The 25,535-nt window shown below is 40.9% G+C and overlaps 2 protein-coding genes across 3 annotated transcripts in view; both read left to right on the forward strand.

Moving 5' to 3' along the window:
• Window positions 1–5,361, forward strand: part of LOC122555125 (X-linked retinitis pigmentosa GTPase regulator) — a 96,956-nt gene extending 91,595 nt beyond the window's left edge. The window contains exon 17 of one of the 2 annotated variants that reach the window (XM_043700829.2): window positions 4,223–5,361. In XM_043700829.2, the coding sequence (XP_043556764.2) occupies window positions 4,223–4,459 (237 nt within the window). In that variant the 3' untranslated portion in view covers window positions 4,460–5,361. Of the gene's footprint in view, window positions 1–2,682; window positions 4,030–4,222 lie in introns of those variants that run through there. The other variant, XM_087992847.1, reaches the window with a different exon arrangement.
• Window positions 5,362–16,085: 10,724 nt separating this feature from the next.
• srpx (sushi-repeat containing protein X-linked) overlaps window positions 16,086–25,535 on the forward strand; it is an 88,031-nt gene continuing 78,581 nt past the window's right edge. The window contains exon 1 of the mRNA XM_043701580.2: window positions 16,086–16,213. Coding sequence (XP_043557515.1) covers window positions 16,147–16,213 — 67 coding nt within the window. The 5' untranslated portion in view covers window positions 16,086–16,146. The remainder of the gene's footprint in view (window positions 16,214–25,535) is intronic.

Raw genomic sequence — 25,535 nt, forward strand, 5'->3', positions numbered from 1 at the left:
AGACTAACGTAATTTACAAGATTCCATGCAAACACGGCATGAACCACTATGTAGGGCAAACGGGCAGACAACCAGCAATCCGCATTCACAAACACCAGCTACCAACTAAACGCCATGATCACCTGTCCCTAATAGCCATACATACAGATGACAGGGGCCACAAATTCAACTGGGACAATACAGTGATCATAGGACAAGCTAAACAGACACATCCAGAGAGTCCCTAGAAGCATGGCACTCATCCATGGACTCTATCAACAAGCACATTGAGCTAGACCCAATATACCAGCTACTACAACAAGCAACCGGAAGCAGCAGAAACGGAAGCAAATAAATTCCAGAAGACTCAGTACAGCAGTGCTTCACAGGATGCTCCAAAGCACTGAATTTGACACCTAGACAGGGGACAAAATGTCTGCAAATTACCTCCCCAGCTCGGTGAACATACCCACAACCATGAAACCCAGCACCCAAGCTACAAATGTTTACACAAACCTTGATAACCTCACAATTTTTGAACCAGCATGAGGTTCTTTTAATTTAGTTTATCAGACACAAGACCATAAAATGTAGGAGTAAAAGCAGTCCATTCAGCCGATTGAGACTACTCTGCCAATCTATGGGATCGTAACTGATCGTGACTGATCTGTAATTCTCAACTCTACAATCCTGTCTTTTCTCCATAATCCAGGATTCATTGACTGATTAACAATCTATCTCTCTCAGCCTGAGATATACTCAATGACCCAGCCTCAACTGCCCCCGGGTAAAGAATTCCACAAACTCACTACCCTCTCAGAGAAGAAATTCCTCCTCATCTCTTTCTTAAAAAGGCCACCCTTGCACTGAGTTTATGCCCTCTGGTTCTAGCCTCTCTCACAGAGGGAACAACTTTTCTGCATTGATCCTATCATGTCTATTTAGAATCTTCTATGTTTCAATAAAGTCACCTCTCATTCTTCTAAACTGCAACTGACTCAACTCTCCTCATAAAAATGCCCCTATCAGGTATCAGCCTCATGAACCTTCTCTGGACTGCTTCCAATGCCAGTACATCTTCCTTAGATACTGGGGCCAAAACTGTTCACAGTGTTCCAACTGTGTGCTGATGTGTGCTTTGTTTAGTTTTAGCAAGACTTCCTTATTTTTATCATCCATTTCCTTTGAAATAAAGACTAACATTCATTTGCCATCCCAATTACCTGCTGAACTTGAGCTTTTTGAGACATATACAAAAGAACTCTCAAATCTTTCTGTTGTGTAGCTGTCTGCAGTTTTTTTTCCATTTAAATCATGTTAAGGTTCCTCTATTCCTTCTGCCAAAACGCATAACCTCACACTTTCCCTCTTTATGTTCAATCTGTCAAGTTTTACCTCACTCCATTAACCTCTCTAAATCCCTTCCTACACGCTGTGCCACCCTCACCACTTGCCTTCTCACTTATGTTTGTGTCATCCACAAACTTGGCAAGAGTAAATTTACTTCCTTCATCTAAATCATTGATGTATATTGTAAATAATAGTTGTCCCAGCATTGATGCCTATGGCACTTCACTAGTTACAGGTTGCTATCTTGAAAATGGCCCCTTATCCAAACTCTTTGCCTTAGGTTAGTTAGCAGTCATGTATTCATGCTAATATACTGCCTCCAACACTGTGGGCTCTTGTCTTACGAAGTAGCCAAATGCGTGATATCTTATCAAACACCAAAAAAATCCAAATATATTATATCCCAAACTTCCTCTTTATCTATGCTCCTTGTTACCACCTTGTTACCCTGCACCCCAACCCCATCCAACACCACACCCCACCTGGCCCCGCCCCCAAACCTGTCCAACACCGCCTCCCGCCTGCCCTGCCCCCCAACCCGGTCCAACACTGCCCCCTGCCCCCCCCACCCCCACCCCCCTACTTCCCCAGGACAATGTTGGAGAGATTATCTGGGGAAGTAGGGGTGTGTGGTTAGGGCACACCCCTCTGTAGAACTCCAGGGAAAGTGTGGGGAAAGAGAGAGGACGGGAGGTCAGTCATTTGGAGATGGTGCCTGTTTAATCACTGTAAACAAAAGACACGATCACAGCTGGAAATATGTCTTTGATGTAATGTTTCTATTCGGACCTCGAGATCTCCTTCGGATAAGCAGATTTTTGGATAATTGGTATTCGGATAATCGAGGTTCCCCTATAATTGTACAAGCCTCCATCGATTCCAAACACGCATCATCCTCTGCACGAAAAAGTTGCCCCTTAGGTCCCTTTTAAATCTTTCCCCTCTTGCCCTAAACCTATAGCCTCTAATTCTGGATTCTCCCACTCCAGGGAAAAGACCTTGTCTATTTACCCTATCCATGCCCCTCTATAAGGTCACTTCTCGGCCTCTGACACTTCAGGGAAAACAGCTCCAGTCTATTTAGCATCTCCCTGTTGCTCAAATCCTCCAACCCTGGCACCATCCTTGTGAGTCTTTTCTGAACACTTTCAAGTTTCACAGCATCCCTCCTATAGAAGGGAGGCCAGAATTGCACACAATATTCCAGAGTGGCCGAACAAATGTCCAGTACAGCGGCAACATGACCTCCCAACTCCTGTACTCTATTACTCCAACATTTTCGCTGTCCACTGCACCTCCAATTTTGGCATCATCTGCAAACTTACTAACCATACCTCCTATGTTCACATCCAGATCATTTATATAAATGACGAAAAGCAGTGGACCCACTACCAATCCATGTGGCACATCACTGGTCACAGGTCCCCAGTCTGAAAAGCAACCCTCCACCACCACCCTCTATCCAGGTCTGTATTCAAATAGCTAGTTCTCCCTGTATTCATAATATATAAACTTGCTAACCAGTCTACCATGAAGAACCTTGTCGAGTGATTTACTGAAGTCCATATAGATCATGTCCATCGCTCTGCCCTCATCAATCTTCTTCGATACTATTTCAAAAAACTCAATCAAGTTCTTGAGATGTAATTTCCCATGCACAAAGCTATGTTGACTATCCCTAATTAGTCCTTGTCTTTTCAAATGCATGTAAATCCTGCCCCTCAGGATCCCCTCCAACAACTTGCCCACCCCTGATGTCAAGCTTCCTGGTCTATAGTTCCCTGGCTTTTCCTTATCACCTTTCTTAAATAGTGGCACCACGTTAGCCAACCTCCAGTCTTCCGGCATCTCACCTGTGACTATTCCAAGATACAAATATCTCGGCAAGAGGCCCAGCAGTCACTTCCCTAGCTTTCCAAAGAATTCTAGGGTACACCTGATCGGATCCTGTGGATTTATCCATCTTTATGCGTTTTAAGACATCCAGCACCACCTCCTTTGTAATATGGACATTTTTCAGTCCATGGTGAACATAATCCCAAACTACACAAGTCCCACCTCCTTTTGGCTTTTGTTTTGTATTTCTGCTAATCCATCCTTTAAAACATTTTCCCAATAACAAATATTAAGCTAACTAGACTGGAGCTGCTTTTGTCTCCATCATTTCTTACCTTGACTTTACAAGGGCAACTTGCCTTTATGTTGTGTTTTTAATATATAGCATATACATGTTTTCACTGAAATGTTGTCAAACGAACTATAACTTTGAATCAAAGAACAGAATAGTAGGTCAGATCACTAAAAGCTTGGTAAAGGAGGTACATGTGAAAGATAATCTTAAGGAAAGAGAGGTGTGCACACCAAAAGGTTTAGTGTGGGAATTCCAGAATGTACCATCTCGGAGGCTGCAAGCACAGCTGCTAAAGTTGGAGCATTGAAAAATAGGGATGGTTGAAGGGCTGCAGGTAGTTTCAGAGAAAGAAACAGAGAGAGAAAAGCCACACATGCATTTGCCATCAGGGTCAAATTTTAAAACTGAAACTTAGCTTAATCAAGAGCCACAGTAAATTAGGAAGCACAGAGGAAATAGACAAGCCAGACTGATGCAAGTTAAAACATTGGCACCAAAGATTTGGATGAGCTTAAGTTTACAGAGAATACAAAATGGAGGCATACATTGAACAGTCAAGTCTAGGTATTAACAGGCAATTTAGAATGTAATCAATGCTTGTGGTGGTTATTATTCCATCAAAACTTGTGGTGGTTATTATTCCATATATAAGAAAACATTCCCAAGAAAAGACAATAACTAAATATTATTCTAATTATATTTATTATTTAATTATTGTATTACCGGCCTCAGTAGAAATGATAATTCATGGTTTAATTGCAGATGACATTATTTAAGGGACATTTCACCAAAGATTCTGAAGCAAAGGAAATGCACAATGAAACAAAGTTGGAGGAATCAACCAAAGAAAGCTCAATTGGAGATGACAAAAGTGCTCCAAATTTGAACAATTCTTCAGAAGAACTTGGAAATACAGCTTCATCAAATCTAAATAAAACTAATTCAGTGCGGAGTAGTTTTAAAAACAAATATAAGTCGATTACTTGTGTGTTGGTGTAAAGACCCTACATTGGCAGGGAAAGGTAACATTCCTTCTAAGCAGTTCACAAGAACAACTTGCACTTTAATTATTCAGCAATCCAAAATGTAGCTTTTTTCTACTTTTGTACAATTAATGTGTCTATAAAGGCATAAGTGTTATTAGAATCACTGTTTATGGAGACCTGTAAAGAAACCTTTGATAGCAAATTGATTTTATTCTTCCAGGGTTTCAATATCAGTAATGGCATTATGTTTTAATAAATGAGTTGATCAGGATAATGTAAATGGGTATATTTTTGTACAAACAAGCTATGATTTTAATGTTTCAGAACTATGGCTTCAATGGTGCTTTTATATCTTTGTGACTTGATAGAAAACTTGTAAAATTTTCAATGTAAGTAATTTATAATTTTATGTCAGCTGTAAATAGTTTGTCATATGTTTTGAAAATATTGTCCAGAGTATAATTTCTTAACAGTACTTTAACATATTTTATATTAATGCCAGGTTTTACCTATTCATGTCAATTTGAGATCATAAGTAAAATGGAATTCTCCACAATTCTTACGTTTTTCAGAAAGTAAACAATGTAATGAAACATCGAATATGACTGTTGAGTGGAATGAAGTGAATGCAGCTATCGTAGGCCTGATGAATAACTGGTTTTAATTTTACAATAAGCTGTTAAATGTTATAAGACTTCAAGTGCCTTTTAGAGCAACAATGGTCTTGGAATTTTGAATGTGCATGTTGAATAAAATATAAAAAGTCTCGAATGTGAAAAATCTCAGTTTTGTTTTTTATAGTAATTGTATTTTAGCTGTTTTAGTGTCTCTTGCAGCAATGGTTGTTCCAGTTGTAACTGAGATCCTTATTCTTTTCACTGCACAGTAATAATTGCGTAAATACTGTCAACAACTTTCACTACATGCAATACTGGAATAGTGAAACATGTTTTAATGTAGTGGTTCTACTTTATTTGTTATGATATCTGTATCTTGGTAGGATTTCAAATTCCTAAACACCTGGCTATCCATTTGCTTCCATATTGTTGTAGTTCATAGTTCTGTCTCCTACCTTGCTTTGACTTCTTTCTTCACTTCTAAGTGTAAATTTGAATGTATCTGGGGAATGAGTGCTTTTGGCATCTATCACTAGATTTGGCAGAACCACTGAGCCAAATTCTCCTTTGCAAAGACCACCAATTCTTCTATGATAACCTTGTAATCAAACATAACTACTACATTATTTTCTCCACCACCAACAGTGTCCTTAAAGTCTAACCTCTTCCATCCTCGTGTCTTAATAACAAATGCTAAGATAATAAACTTCTACCGCTTCCTCTGAGGCTTCCACTCCGTTTTGCTGACAAAGTCAAATATCCACCAGGAATGTTCTAACTGTCTCTACTGTGAAACTACTCCCCACTGGTGGTTTGTAAAAAAATAATTTCCTGGGTGCTTTCTTTAATTTTATCCATGAGACCTATCTCATGTGGCTCTGATTCTTCAGTCAGTGAAATCATGCATTCCTAACAGGTACTGTAAGTATTGGTTATGGTAATAGATTAACAGTCCAGAGGTTGAGAGTTTGTCACAAGTTATGAAATTAAATTCAATAAATCTGATAATATAGACTGCAAGGTCAAAAAACCAGCTCACCACAACTTTCTGAAAAAAATCTAGGGATGGGCAATAAATGCTGCCCCAACCAGCAACAGTCCACATCCATGAATAAAGAAAAGAAGGTGCATCACCACCACCTGGAAATGACCATAAAGACTGGAAGATTCTCATAAAAATCCACTTATTTCACTAGTATCCTTTACAAATTGACGTTATTGTTCTAAACAAGACATACCCGTTATCCATTTTTATTTCCAGTCCAATGCTGTATTTCCAGTGTTTAGTTATTAACTCCTTAAATGTGTTATTGCCTCCCAAATCACCACCCCCTCGTGTGCAACTCCCCATATGAATTCATCCAATCAAGCTCCTGTTTCTCTAACAGCATTGAAATTACTCTAATCATGACCACTAGTTACATTTTATGTGATCGACATTCTGGTGCAATATCAACCAGTCCATTCTCTACAAATCTCTCCTCTGTTCCTCAGCTTATAAATACTGCGCTCACTTGATCTTATTCTTCTATTCCAGTGTAATCAGAGAATGTGATGCTGGAAAAGCACAGCAGGTCAGGCAGCATCCAAGGAGCAGGAGTGTTGATGTTTTGGGCATAAGTCCTTCATTCCTGATGAAGGACTTATGCCCAAAATGTTGATTCTCCTGTTCCTCAGATGTTGCCTGACCATCTGTGCTTTTCCAGCATCACACTCTCAACCCTGATCTCCAGTATCGGCAGTCCTCACTCTCTACTACTTGTAATCAAAGAATGTCCAGCAATGCCTTTTGATTCCTTCCCGTGCACCATTATTTTAGGAATCACATTGACTCCTTTCTCTTCCTCATTTACCTACTCCCTGTTAATGACATTGTTCAACTGTGGAGGCATCTTCCATATTTCTGCAGATGTCCAGCTTTACATCTTCAGGATCTTGTTTAACTCCTTAAATTGTCTCTGTTCAAGTTTGACATCCAGTCTTATTGGTGTGCAAGTTCCCCTAATTAAAGATGGCAAAACCTTAAGTATTTTGATCACACCACAAAACTCTGAACACTTACCACTAAATTCTTCTTCTTCCAGGTTATGTCTTAGACTGAGAGACTGTACAGGCATCAGTATTCAATTTGACCTCATAATGACTTTACGATAACATAACCTCAAATCCTAAGCTGTAATTTTCCATTTCCGTAACCATTGTGGCCTCCAGTGCCAACTTAGCCTAATTTCCACTGAATCCCTTATTCATGTGTTTGACATTTCTCGGCACAATTATTCTCATGCTTCCCTGGCTGACCTCCTTTTCTATTTTTCAGATCAACCTAAATTTGATCTGAATCTAAATCATGAACTATCCTACATTAAGTTCTTCTTGCCCCTCATTTTGTTCTTGCTGATCTGTGTTGACTGAAATTTAAGTTCTCATCCTTGTACTTAAATTTCCCTTTGGCATTGACTTTCCCTATTTTTCTGTGTGAACTCTTCATTCTCTGACTGCCATCTCTTGTGATTTTCCTTCCTTTTAACCTACCATTGATAATTGTTCTTATTGTCACCTAGACCCTGTGATCTGAAATTCCCTCCCTAAATTTCTGCACATCCCTTAGAAATGGCACAGTTAACCACTGTGAGAGGTCTTTTCATTCATGCTAATTAAATTTATTTGCATATTGCCAAAAAATTAATCGTAACCCTCATTTATCTCGAATATGTTTAGCCAGTGGCTGACACTTAACCTTTTCAGTTCTAATACGTGGACCTTTTAATTGCACAATTCTAGCTACAATCTTCCTGATAAAGCACAAATGAATATACACCATTTAAATCTTTTTATATCCTTCCTACAGTGAGGTGTCCAAAACTGCATGCACCACTTTGACTGAAAACTGACTTCTTCAGCAATTCCAAATATTATTTAAAGGAAATGCTGGAAATGTTCAGCAGATCAGGTGGCATCTATGAAGAAATAGGAGGAGCTAATGTTTTAGGTTGATTACTCTTCTTCAGAATGTTAAGATTGTTTTTCTCTCTCCATAGATCATACTAGACCTGCGGTACATATCCAATATTTCCAGCTCTGACCAACATTTCCAGCATCTTTACTATTTTACTGATGCATTATCTAGATGGAAAATGAGATTTCCATTCATCTTTTTATAAAAATGATCTTAGCAACATGTTTCAATCATTTTGATTTGTGCCTACATAGCTGGGTGACTCCATTGCATTTATGATAACACAATTTAAGTTATTTACTTTTGTCATACATAGAAAATATATTCCTTCACATTCTTCTATATGAAACAACATGTTATCTATCTACCCAAGCTAATTGCTTATATATGTTCCCCTGTAGTCTTTCATAATCTTCATGATAATTGCTATACCCACAATTTGGTGACCCCGTGAATTGTTTTCTTTAAAATGCCTGACACTGAGGTTGTAATAGGCACTGGATAAATGCAAGTTACTCCTTTTATTATAGGATGCCTATTTCATAATATATGCTTAACGTTTTATTTTTACGCTTTCATATATTATGTGCAAAGGAGATCAAATGCTCGAATAATTGTATGTATGTGTTCACATCACTAAAGGCAAATAAGTTGTCGCAATTATAACAAATTAAAGTTTGGCATTTTATTTTATTTGTAACAAATGCTTATCTACTTTATTCTTTCTAGCTGAAATTATAGGGGACTGAGGTACATTTTAAGTCAGGAATTTATCATATTTTGATAAAAGTGTTAGTGACATATGTAGACTCAAAATGGTGGGTCTTTGGACATTGCTTAGTCTAGACTATTATGTGGTAAGCTAGTCTTATGAGAAAGATCATTTGGAAAGCAAAGTAACTCTCAGCCATCCATATGATTAGCTCTCATATCTGTTGTGACATTTAGACATAATCAGTAAACTTTGTATAGGCACAGATAATATAATTGAAAACCCATTGAAATAACTGCAACTTTTTGAAAATATAGTTTTTAATGAACTATTGTGCTACATGCCAAACTTTAATTTGTTATAATTGCAACAACTTATTTGCCTTTAGTGATGTGAAGGGAGTGAGGACTGCAGATGCTGGAGATCAGAGCTGAAAATGTGTTACTGGAAAAGCGCAGCAGGTCAGGCAGCATCCAAGGAGCAGGAGAATTGACGTTTCAGGCATGAGCCTTTCTTCAGGAATGAGGAAAGTGTGTCCAGCAAGCTAAGATAAAAGGTAGGGAGGAGGGACTTGGGGGAGGGGCGTTGGAAATGCAATAGGTGGAAGGAGGTCAAGGTGAGGGTGATAGGCCGAAGTGGGGGTGGGGGCGGAGAGGTCAGGAAGAAGATTGCAGGTTAGGAAGGCGGTGCTGAGTTCGAGGGATTTGACTGAGACAAGGTGGGGGGAGAGGAAATGAGGAAACTGGAGAAATCTGAGTTCATCCCTTGTGTTCTTCTGCCTAGGAACCCTCCAACCACAAGGGATGAACTCAGATTTCTCCAGTTTCCTCATTTCCCCTCCCCCCACCTTGTCTCAGTCCCAACCCTCGAACTCAGCACCGCCTTCCTAACCTGAAATCTTCTTCCTGACCTCTCCGCCCCCACCCCCACTCCGGCCTATCACCATCACCTTGATCTCCTTCCACCTATCGCATTTCCAATGCCCCTCCTCCCTACCTTTTATCTTAGCCTGCTGGACACACTTTCCTCATTCCTGAAAAAGGGCTCATGCCCGAAATGTCGCTTCTCCTGCTTCTTGGATGTTGCCTGACCTGCTGCGCTTTTCCAGCAACACATTTTCAGCTTTAGTGACGTGAACACAGATACATACAATTATTCGAGCATTTGATCTCCTATGCACATAATCTATGAAAGCGTAAAAATAAAACTTTAATTGACTTGAGGAAATTAATCTGAGGAAATTAATGCTGTAAGATATTAAATAAGTTTTAAAAAATGTTAAAACCTCTCATTAAAATTATGTAGGATTTTGCAGATCTGCTTCTTGTCTCTTACTTTTTTTTGCAGAAATAGTTACTTTTTTTTCCCATTTACACAGGGAGAGTTGTGGGAAGAGAGAAAACCAGTCTAGACATGTGTCTAAAATCATGAGCAGTTCAAAAATTATCCAGCCTGAAATGAACAAACAACTTTAACAAGTTTGACAAAGAACTAACAGAGTAACTGAAAGTAATAGGATGATATGGTTATGTGGCCTGCCTTTGCAAATGACCAGATGGAATATTCACTGCTCTTAAGTGTATTTCTATTACACAATGTGGTATAATGCTGGTTGTCTTAGGAAACTGACTACTGTTTCATTGTACAAAGCTAGAGAGTAAAGAGATCCTGACAGACAATAAGGACCAATCATAACCCTTCCTTTTTATCCTTTGATTAGAATATAACATTTGTGATGTTTGTTGGTGTTGTGACTTCAATATTCCATCAGGTTAAAGGAATCAAATATCATTTGATTTGGATTTTTGAATTTTGAACAGGTGGCATACAGATTTTCTGTGTGCCTGAAGTGGTTTAATAATTAACTCTTGTAGCTCTGGTGATTTTAAAAAGAGTCCAGGAGAGATAGCTGGGGAGACTAACGGGAATTTGTTTACATTGGTAAATTGTTATGGATGATCAAATTGAATGGTGCAGTGCATTTGTTTTTCAAATAAAGGATTTTGGAATTTCTTTAACACTTACAGAAAACACCAAAAGCCAGAAAAAAAGCCTTTGGGATTCAGTTGAACAGTTTTTGCAGAAGGCTTGGCTGAAGCTGGATGTGTATGCAACTACTTCCGAGGGAGGGAGGTAGTTTAGGAAGAAGTTACCTCGATGCCAGCGTTGAGTTTAAAAGTTTCAGATGAGAAGTGTTTGGTTAAAACCCTGAAGTGGTTATTTGAAGCTGAGAAGGTCTAAGCACAGTTGTACGATTTGATTAGATTTAGCATTTGATTTGATTTATTACTGTCATGTGTATCATATGTTATTGTTAATCTCATAAAGGTAGCACTATGTGTGTTTTTCAATGAAAGACCAACCTCATTAAAGCAAAAAATTAAACAGAATATGATCTGTTGAGACAGATTTCAGTCTGAGATCTGACTTGTACAGTGAAAAGTGTTGTCTTATGTGCTTTGCAGGCAAATTGTACTCTCTCTATGGCAGTAATATCCTCTCTGAGGTAGGAAGACCAAGACTGCATGCTACTCCAGATGTGGTCTAACCAAGCTTCTATACAGTTGAAGCAATCTTCACTCACCTGTACCCAAATCCTCTTACATTAAAGGCTGACATTCTATTAACTTTCCTAATGGCTTGCTGCACGTGCATGTGAGCCTTAAGGAGGATGTACAGCCTTCTCTCTTTACATCCACATTTTCCAACCTCTTACATTTAAAAAAAAGTTTGTACATCTGACCAAAGTAGATAACCTCATTCTTATCTACAGATCCAACATTCTTGCCACCTTACTAAGCCTCTTGCGAAGAAATCTGTCTGAAAGTACTTTACATTTTCCTCACAACCTACATTCCTGCTTAGTGTTGCATCATCAAGAAATATGAACATATCACATTGGTCCCTACATCCAAATCATTCATTTATTTTGTGAATAGCTGGGTTCCAAGAACTGATTTGTTCAGTACACCACTAGTTAAAACCTGCCAATGTGAGAATAATCTATTTATTCCTTCTCTGGTTTCTGCCAGTTAGTTAATTCTTAATCTATGCCAGTACATTACCTACAATCCCTTGTGCTTTAGTTTTGCTAACCAACCTCCCATGGGTCTCTTATCAAATGCCTTCTTAAAAGGATGCCCATCAATACCCCTTTGTCAATTTTGTTAACCTTCTCAGAAAACTCCAACAAGATTGTCAATCACGAATTCCCACTCTCAAATCCATAATGACTAGACCAAATCAGATTATTATTATCCAAGTATCCATTTATTACACACTTTAAAATAGATTCTCGTATTTTCCATTCTACTCTCATAAGGTTAAAATGTTTCCTATTTTCTCTCTCACTCTATTCTTACGTAGTGATATGGCATTTGTTGGCTTCCAATCTGCAGAACTTATAGAATTTTGGAAGATGATCACCAATATAACTAATTCCATTGCCACCTTCCTGTATGTGCATATCAGATCCCAGAGGCTTATCATCTTTCTGTCCAATAATTGCTCCTGTACTACCATCTTACTAATTTCCTTCAACTCTTCATCCCCCCTAGTCACTTGGATATCTGATTCTGGAAAATTGCTTTTATCTTTCTCAGTGAAATCAAACACAAAGTAATAATTTGGTTTTTCTACCATTTCTCTATTCCCCATTATTTATTCTGACACTGCTTGTAATTTATCTTAGCAAAACATTTCCTTTTTACTCACCTATAGAAGTTTTTACAGCCTATTTTCATGTTTTTTGTTCGAGTGTGATCATATTCTATTCTCTTTTTCCTTATCAATTAGTTTGTTCTCCTTTGCTGTTTCTCAAAACATCCCAATCCACAGATTCACAACAATTTCTGGCAACTTTGTATTCCTTTTCTTTAACAGCACTTCTTTTTGTCAGCCATGGTTGACTGACCTTTTTAAATTTTTGTATCTTAAAGGAATGTATAGATGCTGTAAGCTATATGATAGTTCTTTAGAGGGTGATCCATTTCACCAGAGAAAATCCTTTACCTAGTAGGAGAGTTCTGTGATTGCTCAAGTGGCGATCCCATTAGGGAAATCAGGGGGTGAAATTCTGCTGGTTGGAGTCATATCTAGTGCAAAGGAAGATGGTTGTGATTGTTTGACGTCAATCATCTCAGCACCAGGACATCTCTGCAGGAGTTTCTGAGAGTTCTGTTCTATGCCCAACCATCTTCAGCTGCTTCATCAATGATTTTTTCACCATCACAAGTGGGGATGCTCCCTGATAATTCCACAATGTTCAAGGCCATTTGTGACTCCTTAAATACTGATCCTACCCATGTTGGTATGCAGCAAGACCTGGACAACATCCAGACTTGGGCTGTTAAGTGCCAAGCAATGACCATCTCCAACAGGAAAGGATCTAACCATTGCTCCTTGACATTCAATGGCACTATAATTGTTTGGATCCCCACTATTCAATATTTTTGAGGTTACAATTGACAAGAAACTGAACTGGACAGCCATATAACTTCTGTGGCTACAAGAACAGGTCAGAGGCTAGTAATCTTGCAGTGATTAACTTAACTCACCAAAACCTATCGACTATCTACAAGGCATAAGTTGGATGTGTGATGGAATATTCACTGCTTACCTGGAAGGCTTCAGCTCTGACAACAATCAAGAAATTCAGCACCATCCTGAACAAAGCAACCACTACTGATGTTAAATAGCATCAGCATATGTTATCGACAAAATGAATTGCAGAACTTAAGGCTTCTCCAACAATACCTTCCAAACAATTTACTTCTGTCACCTAGGAGAACGAGGACTGCACATAACATGGAAACATAACGTCCTGTCTTGGAACGATAATTCACTGTAGCTAGGTCAAAATCCTGGAATTCCCTCCATAATACACTGTGTACTTGCACCACATGGACTGCAGCCATTCAGGAAGACAGTTTGTCACCTCCTTAGAGGCAGTTGGGGATGGGAACAAACACTGGCCCAGCCAGCAACATCGACATCCCATGAGTAAATTAAAACAACAAATCAATTTTCACTGCTCTGGATTTTGGTAAAAGGTCATCATTTCAGTTTGTGAAAATATGAAATTCAGAAATCTAATAAACTGACTTCACGAGAGAGACTGTCAAAATGGGCATACACATTATTCAGTATTTCAGGTGTTATCTGTTTCTGCACACTGTAGCCATATGGTGGATGGAGGGCTGACCAAGCTTTGTGTTACATCGTGCATGCTGTTCCAGCTGCATCCATCCAGGCCAACGGAAGCTATTCCATCAGACACCTGACCTGCATGGTAGATAACAGAGAAATTTTGGTGAGGTATTTGTTTCAGAATATAAAATCTCAGAGATTCTCTTGTAACCATAGCATTTACATAGTTTGTTTACCTGAAAATGGTTTTGCCTTCAACTGCTTTGGTCCCATGTTGTGGAATTTGTTGGCATCCTAATCTCACTGTCCACTTCCAGAAACGTACAGCCCACAGAATCCAGGCTCAAGTGGAAAGTTGGACCCAGATTTGGCTCAGTGGCATAAAATAAGGGTTAGTAGCTGATGGATCTTTTTTCACTGGAATGTTGTTTCCAACGGCTTTCTACGGGGCTCAATATTAGGTCCCTTGTTTTCTTTTCAAGGTATATGTTGTTGATTTAGATTTAAATGTCACGGGCATATTTAAGAGGTTTGCCAATGATGACATTGGCTGTATGGTTGATATTAAGGATGATATTAAGTTGTAAACTATGAGAAAATATCAATGGACTGGTTAGATAGACAGAAAAATGGCAAATGGAATCCGACTTGCAGTAATGTGTTTGTGGAAAGCAAGCCAGGCAAGGGAATACACAGTGAATGATCAGAAATGTTATTACACACCTCTGGAGCAGGTGAGACTTGATACTGAGAAATGTATACCAACACAGATCTTGTTATGCATGCCCACAGACCCCTGAAGGTAACATAAGATAAGCTAGTTCAGAAGGCATATTGGATACTTTCCTTAAATTAGCTGGGGTGAAGAATATCAAAAAAGGGAGGCTGTGATGGAATTGTAAATAACATCAGATGAAACCTCAGCTGGAGTACTGTGCAAAACTCTGGTCACAACATTACAGGAAGGATGTGATTGCACTGGAGGGGTATAAAAGGTATTTACACAGATGTTTCCAGGAATGGCTATGTTTAGCTATGAAAAAATAACTGGATAGACAATGAATGTTTTCCTTTGGAACAGAGTAAGCAGTGAAGACTAGCAAGGCCAGCACTGTTGCTCATCCCTTACTATCCTTGAAGATATGTTAGTGAGTTGCCTTCTATGTGGTCTAAGCATAGTTAAAAATAATTTTTTTATGTCTGTAAAATCATCTTTAAAATCCATTTTGGATACCTTTATCAGCTTCCTCCACCCAACATCCATTGTATTGCGATCTTTGATTTGCCTTGAGGTAGTTATATACATTTAAGTAAAGCTGTTGCTGGTAAACATCTCAAAATAGACTGAGATAAGGCTTCGCTACAGTAATTTTAATTGGCCTGTAGTGAAATGTTGTTACACACATCTGGATCAAATGGACTTGAACTCAGGTTTTCTGGCCCAGAAAGGGACAGTACCATTTCACCGCCAAGAGCCTGAGAACTTGGCTGAACAAAAGCATCAGGACAATTAATACCAAGGCTGTCATCCCATGCACCAGTGGTGTATTTGTAATACAACAGCCTTGTGAATATTACAATGTATACTATTTTCTGTGGTCATTTTTTCTTACAAATCCGATATTCTTAAAAAAGTCTTGATTAACCATTAATTTGGAATGTCTAAAGATTTTGAAAGCAATTCACAATTAAACTGCCTTTTGTTTAGTGGCTGCCAGCAGCATGTTATTGTGTTGTTGCTAATGATTTAGTCACAGTCAGAAGATATGTGGATGAGAGCAGAGTTCAAAATCTCTGATTAAGATAGGAGGAAGCGGACTGTGCTTGCTGTACCGCAGTATGATTAGAAAAAATAAATTATGGCGTGTGTGTATATAAAATCCAATGTAATTAGAAACTTAGTTTTGCTTTTAAAGATTGAATAGAAAAAAATGTAATTTCCTGTACTAAACTGAATTTTTTCCAACATTATATCTACAGTATACTGTTTGAAAATGCAGAAACATGTTTTCCCAGTGCTCTGGGAAATTGTGACAGCTACTGAAGTATCAGTTAATACTGAAGACTGTCCCCATTCACTCACATTCACTATCGTTATTAGTTATAGAGCGTTCATTCGCTGGGCACAGCAGTTGGACATTGCCGGCTGTGATCAGGTATTTTTTGGGACTGGCTTGGAAAAGTGGTTTCCGGTAAAGGCGGCGTTTAGTCGGAGCAGTTTAATGTAAGTTTTTTTATACGTTGAGGGGAAATTAGCCGCGCTCAGAATGGACATTCCAATCAAATGCATTTTTCTGTCTACTGTGTGCATCTTCACAGCGGAGGCTTACGGAGGTAGGTAGTTGTGCCTTTGTGTGGTCCCAGATAAGTTTCCCTTTGCAAAATTTATGTTTCTGGTATTTTTTTAAAGGACAAAGTCGGTCTTTATTCATTTATCGCTGGCGTGCACAACAGCTCCCTGCAGGAAAATGGGGTTAGATGGTGGATCCAAGGCTGACTGCGAGCCTTCCCGGGGGTTAGACCGATTTGAAGGGAAAACGCAAAAGCCACATCCCCCCCAAAAAACTTCAAATCCCAACTACTTTAAAGCGAGTCAGCTTGAAAGGGAGAGGTTTTTTTTTTGCATGCCTTTTGGTGCTTGTGGCTGCAGGGAGGGGGTGGGGATTGGGTTAACGACTTTGTGCAGTTTCAGAAGTTGGTGCTGGTTTGTAATTGCGTGGGGAGAAAATCCACCGGAATGTATTGAGCATTCGGTTTTCAGAAGGGACTGACAGAAATTTGCGTTTCTAAAGGAAATGGCATCTCTTTATGCGAGGCGTGCGTCCCGAGGCCACTTCTCACAGTACAGTAAGCAGCGCCTAAAGCGTGGCATTGTTCCCCTTCAGAAAGAGGCAGTTACAGCCAGCATTGAATTACAATGTGTACATACACACTTCCATGTCCCGCACCGAAAATAGCTCTGTATGCATAGCTGTAAACTTGCGAGATAATTTGGAAATGCCAAGTGAAAACATGTTAAATTGGGACACCCACCAAAGTTTTATTTCATCGTTAAGATGTGCAGTTCTGAAGGAGTCATACTAGACTGGAAACATTAGCTCTCATTTTCTCTCTCCGCTGATACTGAGTTTCTTCAGCATTCGCTTTCATATTTCTTTTTAAATTCTTTAAAAAGTGGACAAAAGTGCTAGTAAACGTGCATTTTCCAGTTGTCAGAGTTTAGAACTTAGCTGTGTTTGCCCACTCTTGTTCCCTGCCCTCCCTCATCCCAAAATGCACTGAATTTAAGATTTTCAAATTGATCTTAAAATCTAATGTGGCTGTCTGATCACTGCAAACTCCAAGGCTGAAATTTGATTAGATTACCTACAGTGTGGAACAAGCCTTTTGGACCAACAAGTCCACACCGACCCATTTCCCTCTGACTAATGCACCTAACACTATGGGCAATTTAGCACGGCCAATCCACCTGACCTGCACATCTTTGGACTGTAGGAGGAAACCCATGCGGACAGAAGGAGAATGTACAAACTCCACACACAGTCACCCGAGGCTAAAATCAAACCTGGGACCCTGTTGCTGTGAGGCAGTTGTGCTAACCACTGAACCATCATGATGCTCCAGATTGCTAGCTGTGTTTAAGTGCATTAAAAGTTTTCGTCACATGACTTCTCCCCACTGCAATGCCATGACGCTGTTAGCACATGCGCCATTGTAAATCCTACCTATTCCAGAGCTGTGTAATGTAGTCAACATGGATTTGTAGATGAGAAATCATGTTTGACAATCTTGGTGTTTCTTTTGGATGCTATGAACAAAATAGATAAAGGAGAATATGCTTGCATTTACAGAGAGGTTTTGATAAGGTCCTCTGCAAGAGGTTGATTATCAAAGTTAAAACACATTGGATGAAAGGTAATGTACAGGCATGGATTTGATTGGCTAACAGACAGGATACAAGGTAGGAATAACTGGGTCATTTTTGCATTGGCGGACTTGTGACTAGTGGGGTACCAGAAGGATTAGAGCTTGGGTCCTAGTTGTTGATAATATGTATCAATAATTTGATTGTGGGGACCAAATGTAATATGTCCAAAGTTATGGATAACACAGAGCTAAGCAGGAATTTGTGTTGTGTAGAAGATGTAAAATAACCTAAGAGATTTTGGATGATTTAGTGAGTGGGTCAGACCTAGGCGATGGAATATATTGTGGAAAAATGTGAGGTTATCTACTTTGGTAGGAGTAACTAGTACAGACTATTTCTTGAATGGTAAAAGGTTGAGATGTGGAGAAGGACCAAGGTGCTTTGTCAGTACGTCACTGAGGTTGACATGCAGGTGCAGCAAGCTATTAGGAAGGCTAATGCAATGTTCGCCTTTATCACAGGAGAACTTAACTACAGGGGTAGTGAAGTCTTTCATCTGTTGTATACGAGCCTAGTTAGATTTCACCTTGAGTACCGTGTGCAGTTTTGGTCTCTTTACCTCAAGAAGGTTATTGCTGCCACGAAGTGAGTTCAACAAAGGTTCACCAGGCTTGATCCTGCAAAAGTGGAACTGCCCTACGAAGAGAGATTGGACAAACTAGGTCAGTGTTCTCTAAAGTTTCAAAGAATGAGTGATGACCTAATTGAAATCCACAAAATACTTAAAGGGATAGACAGGGTAGCTGCAGCTAAGATATTTCTCCTGGTTGGGCACAATTTATAAATAAAGTTGCTCGGTGAAAGGTTGTTTTTCTCAGTGGAGCATTAATCATTTAGTATGTTTCAGGTGGAGGTTGATAATGTTTTTGATTATCAATGTTGTAAAGAATTTTGGGGACTGTGCAGGTAAAAGGCATTGAAATGTTCAAAAAACATTATTTATGTTAATGATAGCGCAATCTTTATAGGCTGAATGGCCAACCCACATTCCTATCTTCCTCTGTTTTGTCATCTTTCAAGGTAGTCAATTTTTGTTACTTTTTTTTTAATGTTTGACTCTAATTTGTGAGGCAATTACATTTTTTTTGTGGCTCTAACAAAACAGATTGCATCCTTGACTCCTCTTGGACATCCCCATTCTGCAGCATTATAATTGTTTCCTTAATCCTCTTTTCTCCATTGCTATCTGTCCTTAACATGTAATATCCAGGAATCTTTAGCATCCAATTCTACCTTTGTGTCTAAGTAACCTTTATAATCAAATATTTGGTCACTCTTCTTCTAACCTTGCAATGTTTGTGTTTCTGCAAGTTATTGCGACTGTAATTTCCAAGTGCATTGTCCTTTCTATGTAATGATAGCCACCCTGGCTGTTTTGTAAGTAAAGCTTCAGCTGGAGTAGCAGTGATTGTTTACCTGCCAGTGAATTCAGTATATGTCTCCTGTACTACCGGGACAATATCACTTCAGGATAAACCAACTACAAGATTCACTGCAGCAAGCCAAAGGGAAAGATGAGATAAAAATAGCATTTTATGGGAACATCATTACCTATATGCTGTCTTCTAAGAAATGCATGCTAGTGGGTAAACCTTGCCAAGGACAAAATTTTGTGGCTACTGGAAATTAAAACTATAACCAGAAAGTACTGGAAATAGTTGGAAGGTCAGGCAGCATCTAGAGAGGGGAAAAGGAGTTAACATTTCAATTTTATGTCCCATCATCAGAACTGAAAAGGACATAACAGGCATTAAGAGTAAACAGGCAGGGAAAACAGGAAGAGGAGAAAAGAATAAAAGGGAATGTTCAGTGACAGATGGAGGGCAGAAGTTACTTAAATGGTAGAACAGATGATGATGCATCCAAAAAATGCTGGTCATTTGGCAATCTGGTCATGGTAACAAGGTACGTCCATGCCAAAACCACCTGAATCCTGAGACCATGTTAAACATACTGCATTCCAAATCTTTTCTTCGAAACGTAATGGCTTATTTTAATTTAATGTAATATTTTGTGTTGTCAGTGGCAAGTTGGTACAGACAGCCGGTTGTCTGATCAAATGACACGATCTGATATAAAATATTACCTGGATTGTACTTGTGACATGATTACAGATTTAATTTGATTGTACAATGCAAAGGAATAGGTTAAAATTTGAATTCACAATCCAACACAAAACTTTGAATCTGTGTGTAATAACCATATAAATCATAATACATCCTTGTCACAATCTACAAAGATGTTCTAGGTAAGGATGCCTGGTTAAGACATCAATTCCCGCAGTCCAGACTGATTCTCAAACCATGAGCTAAGCAGAAAGAGGTAACTGTGTTGCTGTTGCCACTGAATCATCACTGCAAAAATTCCATTCTGAAAGGTCACTGATGGTAGAACTGTGCATATACCAATCATATCCCTGTCTCCATCCATTCCTGATGTAACCCCATGCTTAATACCCTGCTGCTGGCAGCACAAGGAATCTCCATCGTGTGAAGGCTGGCAAAGCTTTTTAACCAATTTTTTAAAATTGCATTTTGAGTTTTAAGTTGTGGATTGTCATACAAGGGCAAGATGTCTGACAGACAGTTAGCAATTAGAGTAACTGGAGAAGAAAGTGAGGACTGCAGTTGCTGGAGTTCAGAGTTGAAAAGTGTGACGCTGGAAAAGCACAGCAGGTCAGGCAGCATCCGAGGAGCAGGAGAATCGGTGTTTCAAGCAGAAGTCTGAATGAAGGGCCTATCCCCAAAACATTGATTCTCCTGCTCCTTGGATGCTGCCTGACCTGCTGTGTTTTTCCAGCACCTCTCTTCTCAAATTAGAGTAAGCGATATGGAGGCTTTACTTGCAACTGAGGAAGCAGCAATAGAGCTGATTTCCTTCTTGTGGTCCTATCATGTCCAAAACGACTTGTATTAATATCGTGCCTTTAGCATTTAAAAGCAGAAGCCATTTCACGAACACAAAAATAGATTTTCAAGAAATAGAACCAAAGATCAGGATTTTTGAAATGGTCACAATGGACTGTTAAAGTGGTTGTTTTGATGAACATTTAAAAAGGAGAAGGTGCAGGCAGATAAGCTTAGGGAGAGAATTCCACAATGTGTTCCTGGACAGTGGGAAGGAGGTAAAGTTGCACTAGTGGTTGGAGTCAAAACAATTCAGAGTTCTTGGGCATTCTGTGACTAGACAAGAAGTGAAACCAGAAAGAAGGATGAGAATTTTAAGTTTGAGGCATTATTGACCAGTAAGAACAGCAGTAATGAATGAGACACATAGGATAGGGACGGCAGGGTTTGTAAAGCACAACAGCTGCATTGAAAATCCTTTAACTAGGGAGAGAATAGGGCCCCTCAAAGATCAGCAAGGAACCTTTGTGTGGAGCCACAGAAAATGGGGGAGATACTAAATGAATATTTTGCATCAGTATTTACTGTGGAAAAGGATATGGAAGATATAGACCGGAGGGAAATAGATGGTGACATCTTGCAAAATGTCCAGATTACAGAGGAGGATGTGCTGGATGTCGTGAAATGGTTAAAAGTGGATAAATCCCCAGGACCTGATCAGGTGTACCCGAGAACTCTATGGGAAGTTAGAGAAGTGATTGCTGGGCCTCTTGCTGAGATATTTGTATCATCAATAGTCACAGGTGAGGTGCCAGAAGACTGGAGGTTGGCAAACGTAGTGCCACTATTTAAGAAGGGCGGTAAAGACAAGCCAGGGAACTATAGAGTCTGACCTCGGTGGTGGGCAAGTTGTTGGAGGGAATCCTGAGGGACAGGATGTACATGTATTTGGAAATACCTTGACATGGTCCTGTCCCCCTTAGTCCAAGTGTCTCCACCTGCTCCTGCCCCACCGAACTCATCTCCGCATACCTTGACACAGTCCTGTCCCCCTTAGTCCAAGAACTCCCCACCTACGTTCGGGACACCACCCATGCCCTCCACCTCCTCCATGATTTTCACTTCCCCGGTCCCCAACGACTTATCTTCACCATGGACATCCAGTCCCTGTACACCTCCATCCCCCATCACGAAGGACTCAAAGCCCTCCGCTTCTTCCTTTCCCGCTGTACCGACTAGTACCCTTCCACTGACACCCTCCTTCGACTGACTGAACTGGTCCTCATCCTGAACAACTTCTCTTTCCAATCCTCCCACTTCCTTCAAACGAAAGGAGTAGCCATGGGCACCCACATGGGCCCCAGCTATGCCTGCCTCTTCATAGGATATGTGGAACAGTCCACCTTCCGCAACTACACTGGCCCCACCCCCCACCTTTTCCTCCACTACATCGATGACTGTATCGGCGCCGCCTCGTGCTCCCACGAGGAGGTTGAACAGTTCATCCACTTCACCAACACCTTCCACCCCGACCTCAAATTCACCTGGACAGTCTCAGATTCCTCCCTCCCCTTCCTCGACCTTTCTATTTCTATCTCAGGCGACCGAATCAACACGGACATCCACTACAAACCGACCGACTCCCACAGCTACCTGGACTACACCTCCTCCCACCCTGCCCCCTGTAAAAACGCCATTCCATTCTCCCAATTCCTTCGTCTCCGCCGCATCTGCTCCCAGGAGGACCAGTTCCAAAAACGTACAACCCAGATGGCCTCCTTCTTCAAGGACCGCAATTTCCCCCCCGACGTGGTCGACGATGCCCTCCACCGCATCTCCTCCACTTCCCGCTCCTCCGCCCTTGAGCCCCGCCCCTCCAACCGCCACCAGGACAGAACCCCACTGGTCCTCACCTACCACCCCACCAATCTCCATGTACAGCACATCATCCGCCATCATTTCCGCCACCTCCAAACGGACCCCACCACCAAGGATATATTTCCCTCCCCTCCCCTATCAGCATTCTGTAAAGACCACTCCCTCGTCAGATCCACACCCCCCACCGACCCAACCTCCACTCCCGGCACCTTCCCCTGCAACCGCAGGAGGTGCAAGACTTGCGCCCACACCTTCCCCCTCACCTCCCTCCAAGGCCCCAAAGGAAACTTCCATATCCGCCACTGATTCACCTGCACCTCCACACACATCATCTATTGCATCCTCTGCACCCGATGTAGCCTCCTCTATATTGGGGAGACAGGCCGCCTACTTGCGGAGCGTTTCAGAGAACACCTCTGGGACACCCGGACCAACCAACCCAACCACCCTGTGGCTCAACACTTTAACTCTCCCTCCCACTCCACCAAGGACATGCAGGTCTTTGGACTCCTCCATCGCCAAACCACAACAACACGACGGTTGGAGGAAGAGCGCCTCATCTTCCGCCTAGGAACCCTCCAACCACAAGGGATGAACTCGGATTTCACCAGTTTCCTCATTTCCCCTCCCCCCACCTTGTCTCAGTCAAATCCATCGAATTCAGCACCGCCTTCCTAACCTGCAATCTTCTTCCTGACCTCTCCACCCCCACCCCAGTCTGACCTATCACCCTCACCTTGACCTCTTTCCACCTATCACATTTCCGACGCCCCTCCCCCAAGTCCCTCCTCCCTACCTTTTATCTTAGCCTGCTGGACAAACTTTCCTCATTCCTGAAGAAGGGCTTATGCCCGAAACATCGATTCTCCTGTTCCCTGGATGCTGCCTGACCTGCTGCGCTTTTCCAGCAACACATTTTCAGCATGTATTTGGAAAGGCAAGGACTGATTCGGGATAGTCAACAAGGCTTTGTGCGTGGGAAATCATGTCTCACGAACTTGATTGAGTTTTTTGAAGAAGTAAAAAAGAAGATTGGTGAGGGCAGACCAGTAGATGTGATCTATATGGACTTCAGTAAGGCACTCAACAAGGTTTCCCATGGGAGACTGATCAGCAAGGTTAGATCTCATGGAATACAGGGAGAACTAGCCATTTGGATACAGAACTGGCTCAAAGGTAGAAGACAGAGGGTGGTGGTGGAGGGTTGTTTTTGAGAGTGGAGGCCTGTGACCAGTGGAGTGCCACAAGGATTGGTGCTGGGCCCTCTACTTTTTGTCATTTACATAAATGATTTGGGTGTGAGCATAAGAGGTACAGTTAGTAAGTTTGCAAATGACACCAAAATTGGAGGTGTAGTGGACAGCAAAGAGGATCACCACAGATTACAACAGGATCTGGACCAGATGGGCCAATGGGCTGAGAAGTGGCAGATGGAGTTTAATTCAGATAAATGTGAGGTGCTGCATTTTGGGAAAGCAAATTTTAGCAGGACTTATACACTTAATGGAAAGGTTCTCGGGAGTGTTGCTGAACAAAGAGACCTTGGAGTGCAGGTTCATAGTTCCTTGAAAGTGGAGTCGCAGGTAGACAGGATGGTGAAGAAGGCGTTTGGTATGTTTTCCTTTATTGGTCAGAGTACTGAGTACAGGAGTTGGGAGGTCATGTTGCGGTTGTACAGGACATTGGTTAGGCCACTGTTAGAATATTGCATGCAATTCTGGTCTCCTTCCTATCAGAAAGATGTTGTGAAACTTGAAAGGATTCAGAAAAGATTTACAAGGATGTTGCCAGGGTTGGAGGATCTGAGCTATAGGGAGTGGCTGAACAGACTGGGGCTGTTTTCCCTGGAGTGTCGGAGGCTGAGGGGTGACCTTATAGAGGTTTACAAAATTATGAGGGGCATGGATAGGATAAATAGACAAAGTGTTTTCCCTGGGGTCGGGGAGTCCAGAACTAGAGGGCATAGGTTTAGGGTGAGAGGGGAAACATATAAAAGAGAGCTAAGGGGCAACGTTTTCACGCAGAGGGTGGTACGTGTATGGAATGATCTGCCAGAGGAAGTGGTGGAGGCTGGGACAGTTGCAACATTTAAGAGGCATTTGGATGGGTATATGAATAGGAAGGGTTTGGAGGGATATGGACCGGGTGCTGGCAGGTGGGACTAGATTGGGTTGAGATATCTGGTTGGCATGGACGGGTTGGACCGAAGGGTCTGTTCCCATGCTGTACTCTATGACTCTATGACTGTTGTGTGGGGTTTCTCATTCTGTTTTTTGAAGAGCATTCTGAGAATGTGAACATATAGTATGACCATTGGCTAATTTGAAGTTGGTAATGTTAACAGTAATTACAGACATGACAAAAAAAAATAGAAAATGTGAGAAATAGTCAACGAATTAGACAATATCTGTGAAGAAAGAAACAGGATTAGAACTGAAAATTGTTGGAAATGAAACAGTATTTAAGTACAGAGGCAGGGAAAAGGGCAGTGACGATGAAAGAGCAAAAGAGAAAGTCTCTGATAAGGTAGGAGGTTGATGAAATTCAATAGCAAAAATGATAATACTCCAAGGTACTAAGAGTAATTGTTTTGCTCAGTTGGTTGGTCAGCTGGATTGCAATATGCAGTGCTGCTAACAGTGTGGGTTTAAAATCCCACACCACCTGAGGTTACCAGGAAGGACTCTATTTCTCAATCTCTTCCCTCGTCTGAAATGTGGTGACTCTCAGCTTAAACCACTACCAGTTGCCTCTGTCTGATGAGAGAACAGTCCTCTAAGATTATGGCCACTTTCCCTTTAAAGGGGAATTAGTTAGCTTAGTTGGCTGGGTGGGTGGTTTGTGTTGGAGAACAATGCCAACAGCATCGGATCGATTTCCATGCTGGCTGAGGTTATAATGAAGGGTTTTCCTTCTCAACTTCTCTGCTCATCAGAGGTATAGTAACCCTCAAGGAGCGGACTGGAGGCTGAAGAGGGGTGAGACATTTGTGTCTGGCATCCGT

Source organism: Chiloscyllium plagiosum, unplaced genomic scaffold (assembly GCF_037043375.1).
Source record: "Chiloscyllium plagiosum isolate Xiang-an unplaced genomic scaffold, Cpla_swu_hap1 HiC_scaffold_12, whole genome shotgun sequence".
NCBI lineage: Eukaryota > Metazoa > Chordata > Chondrichthyes > Orectolobiformes > Hemiscylliidae > Chiloscyllium > Chiloscyllium plagiosum.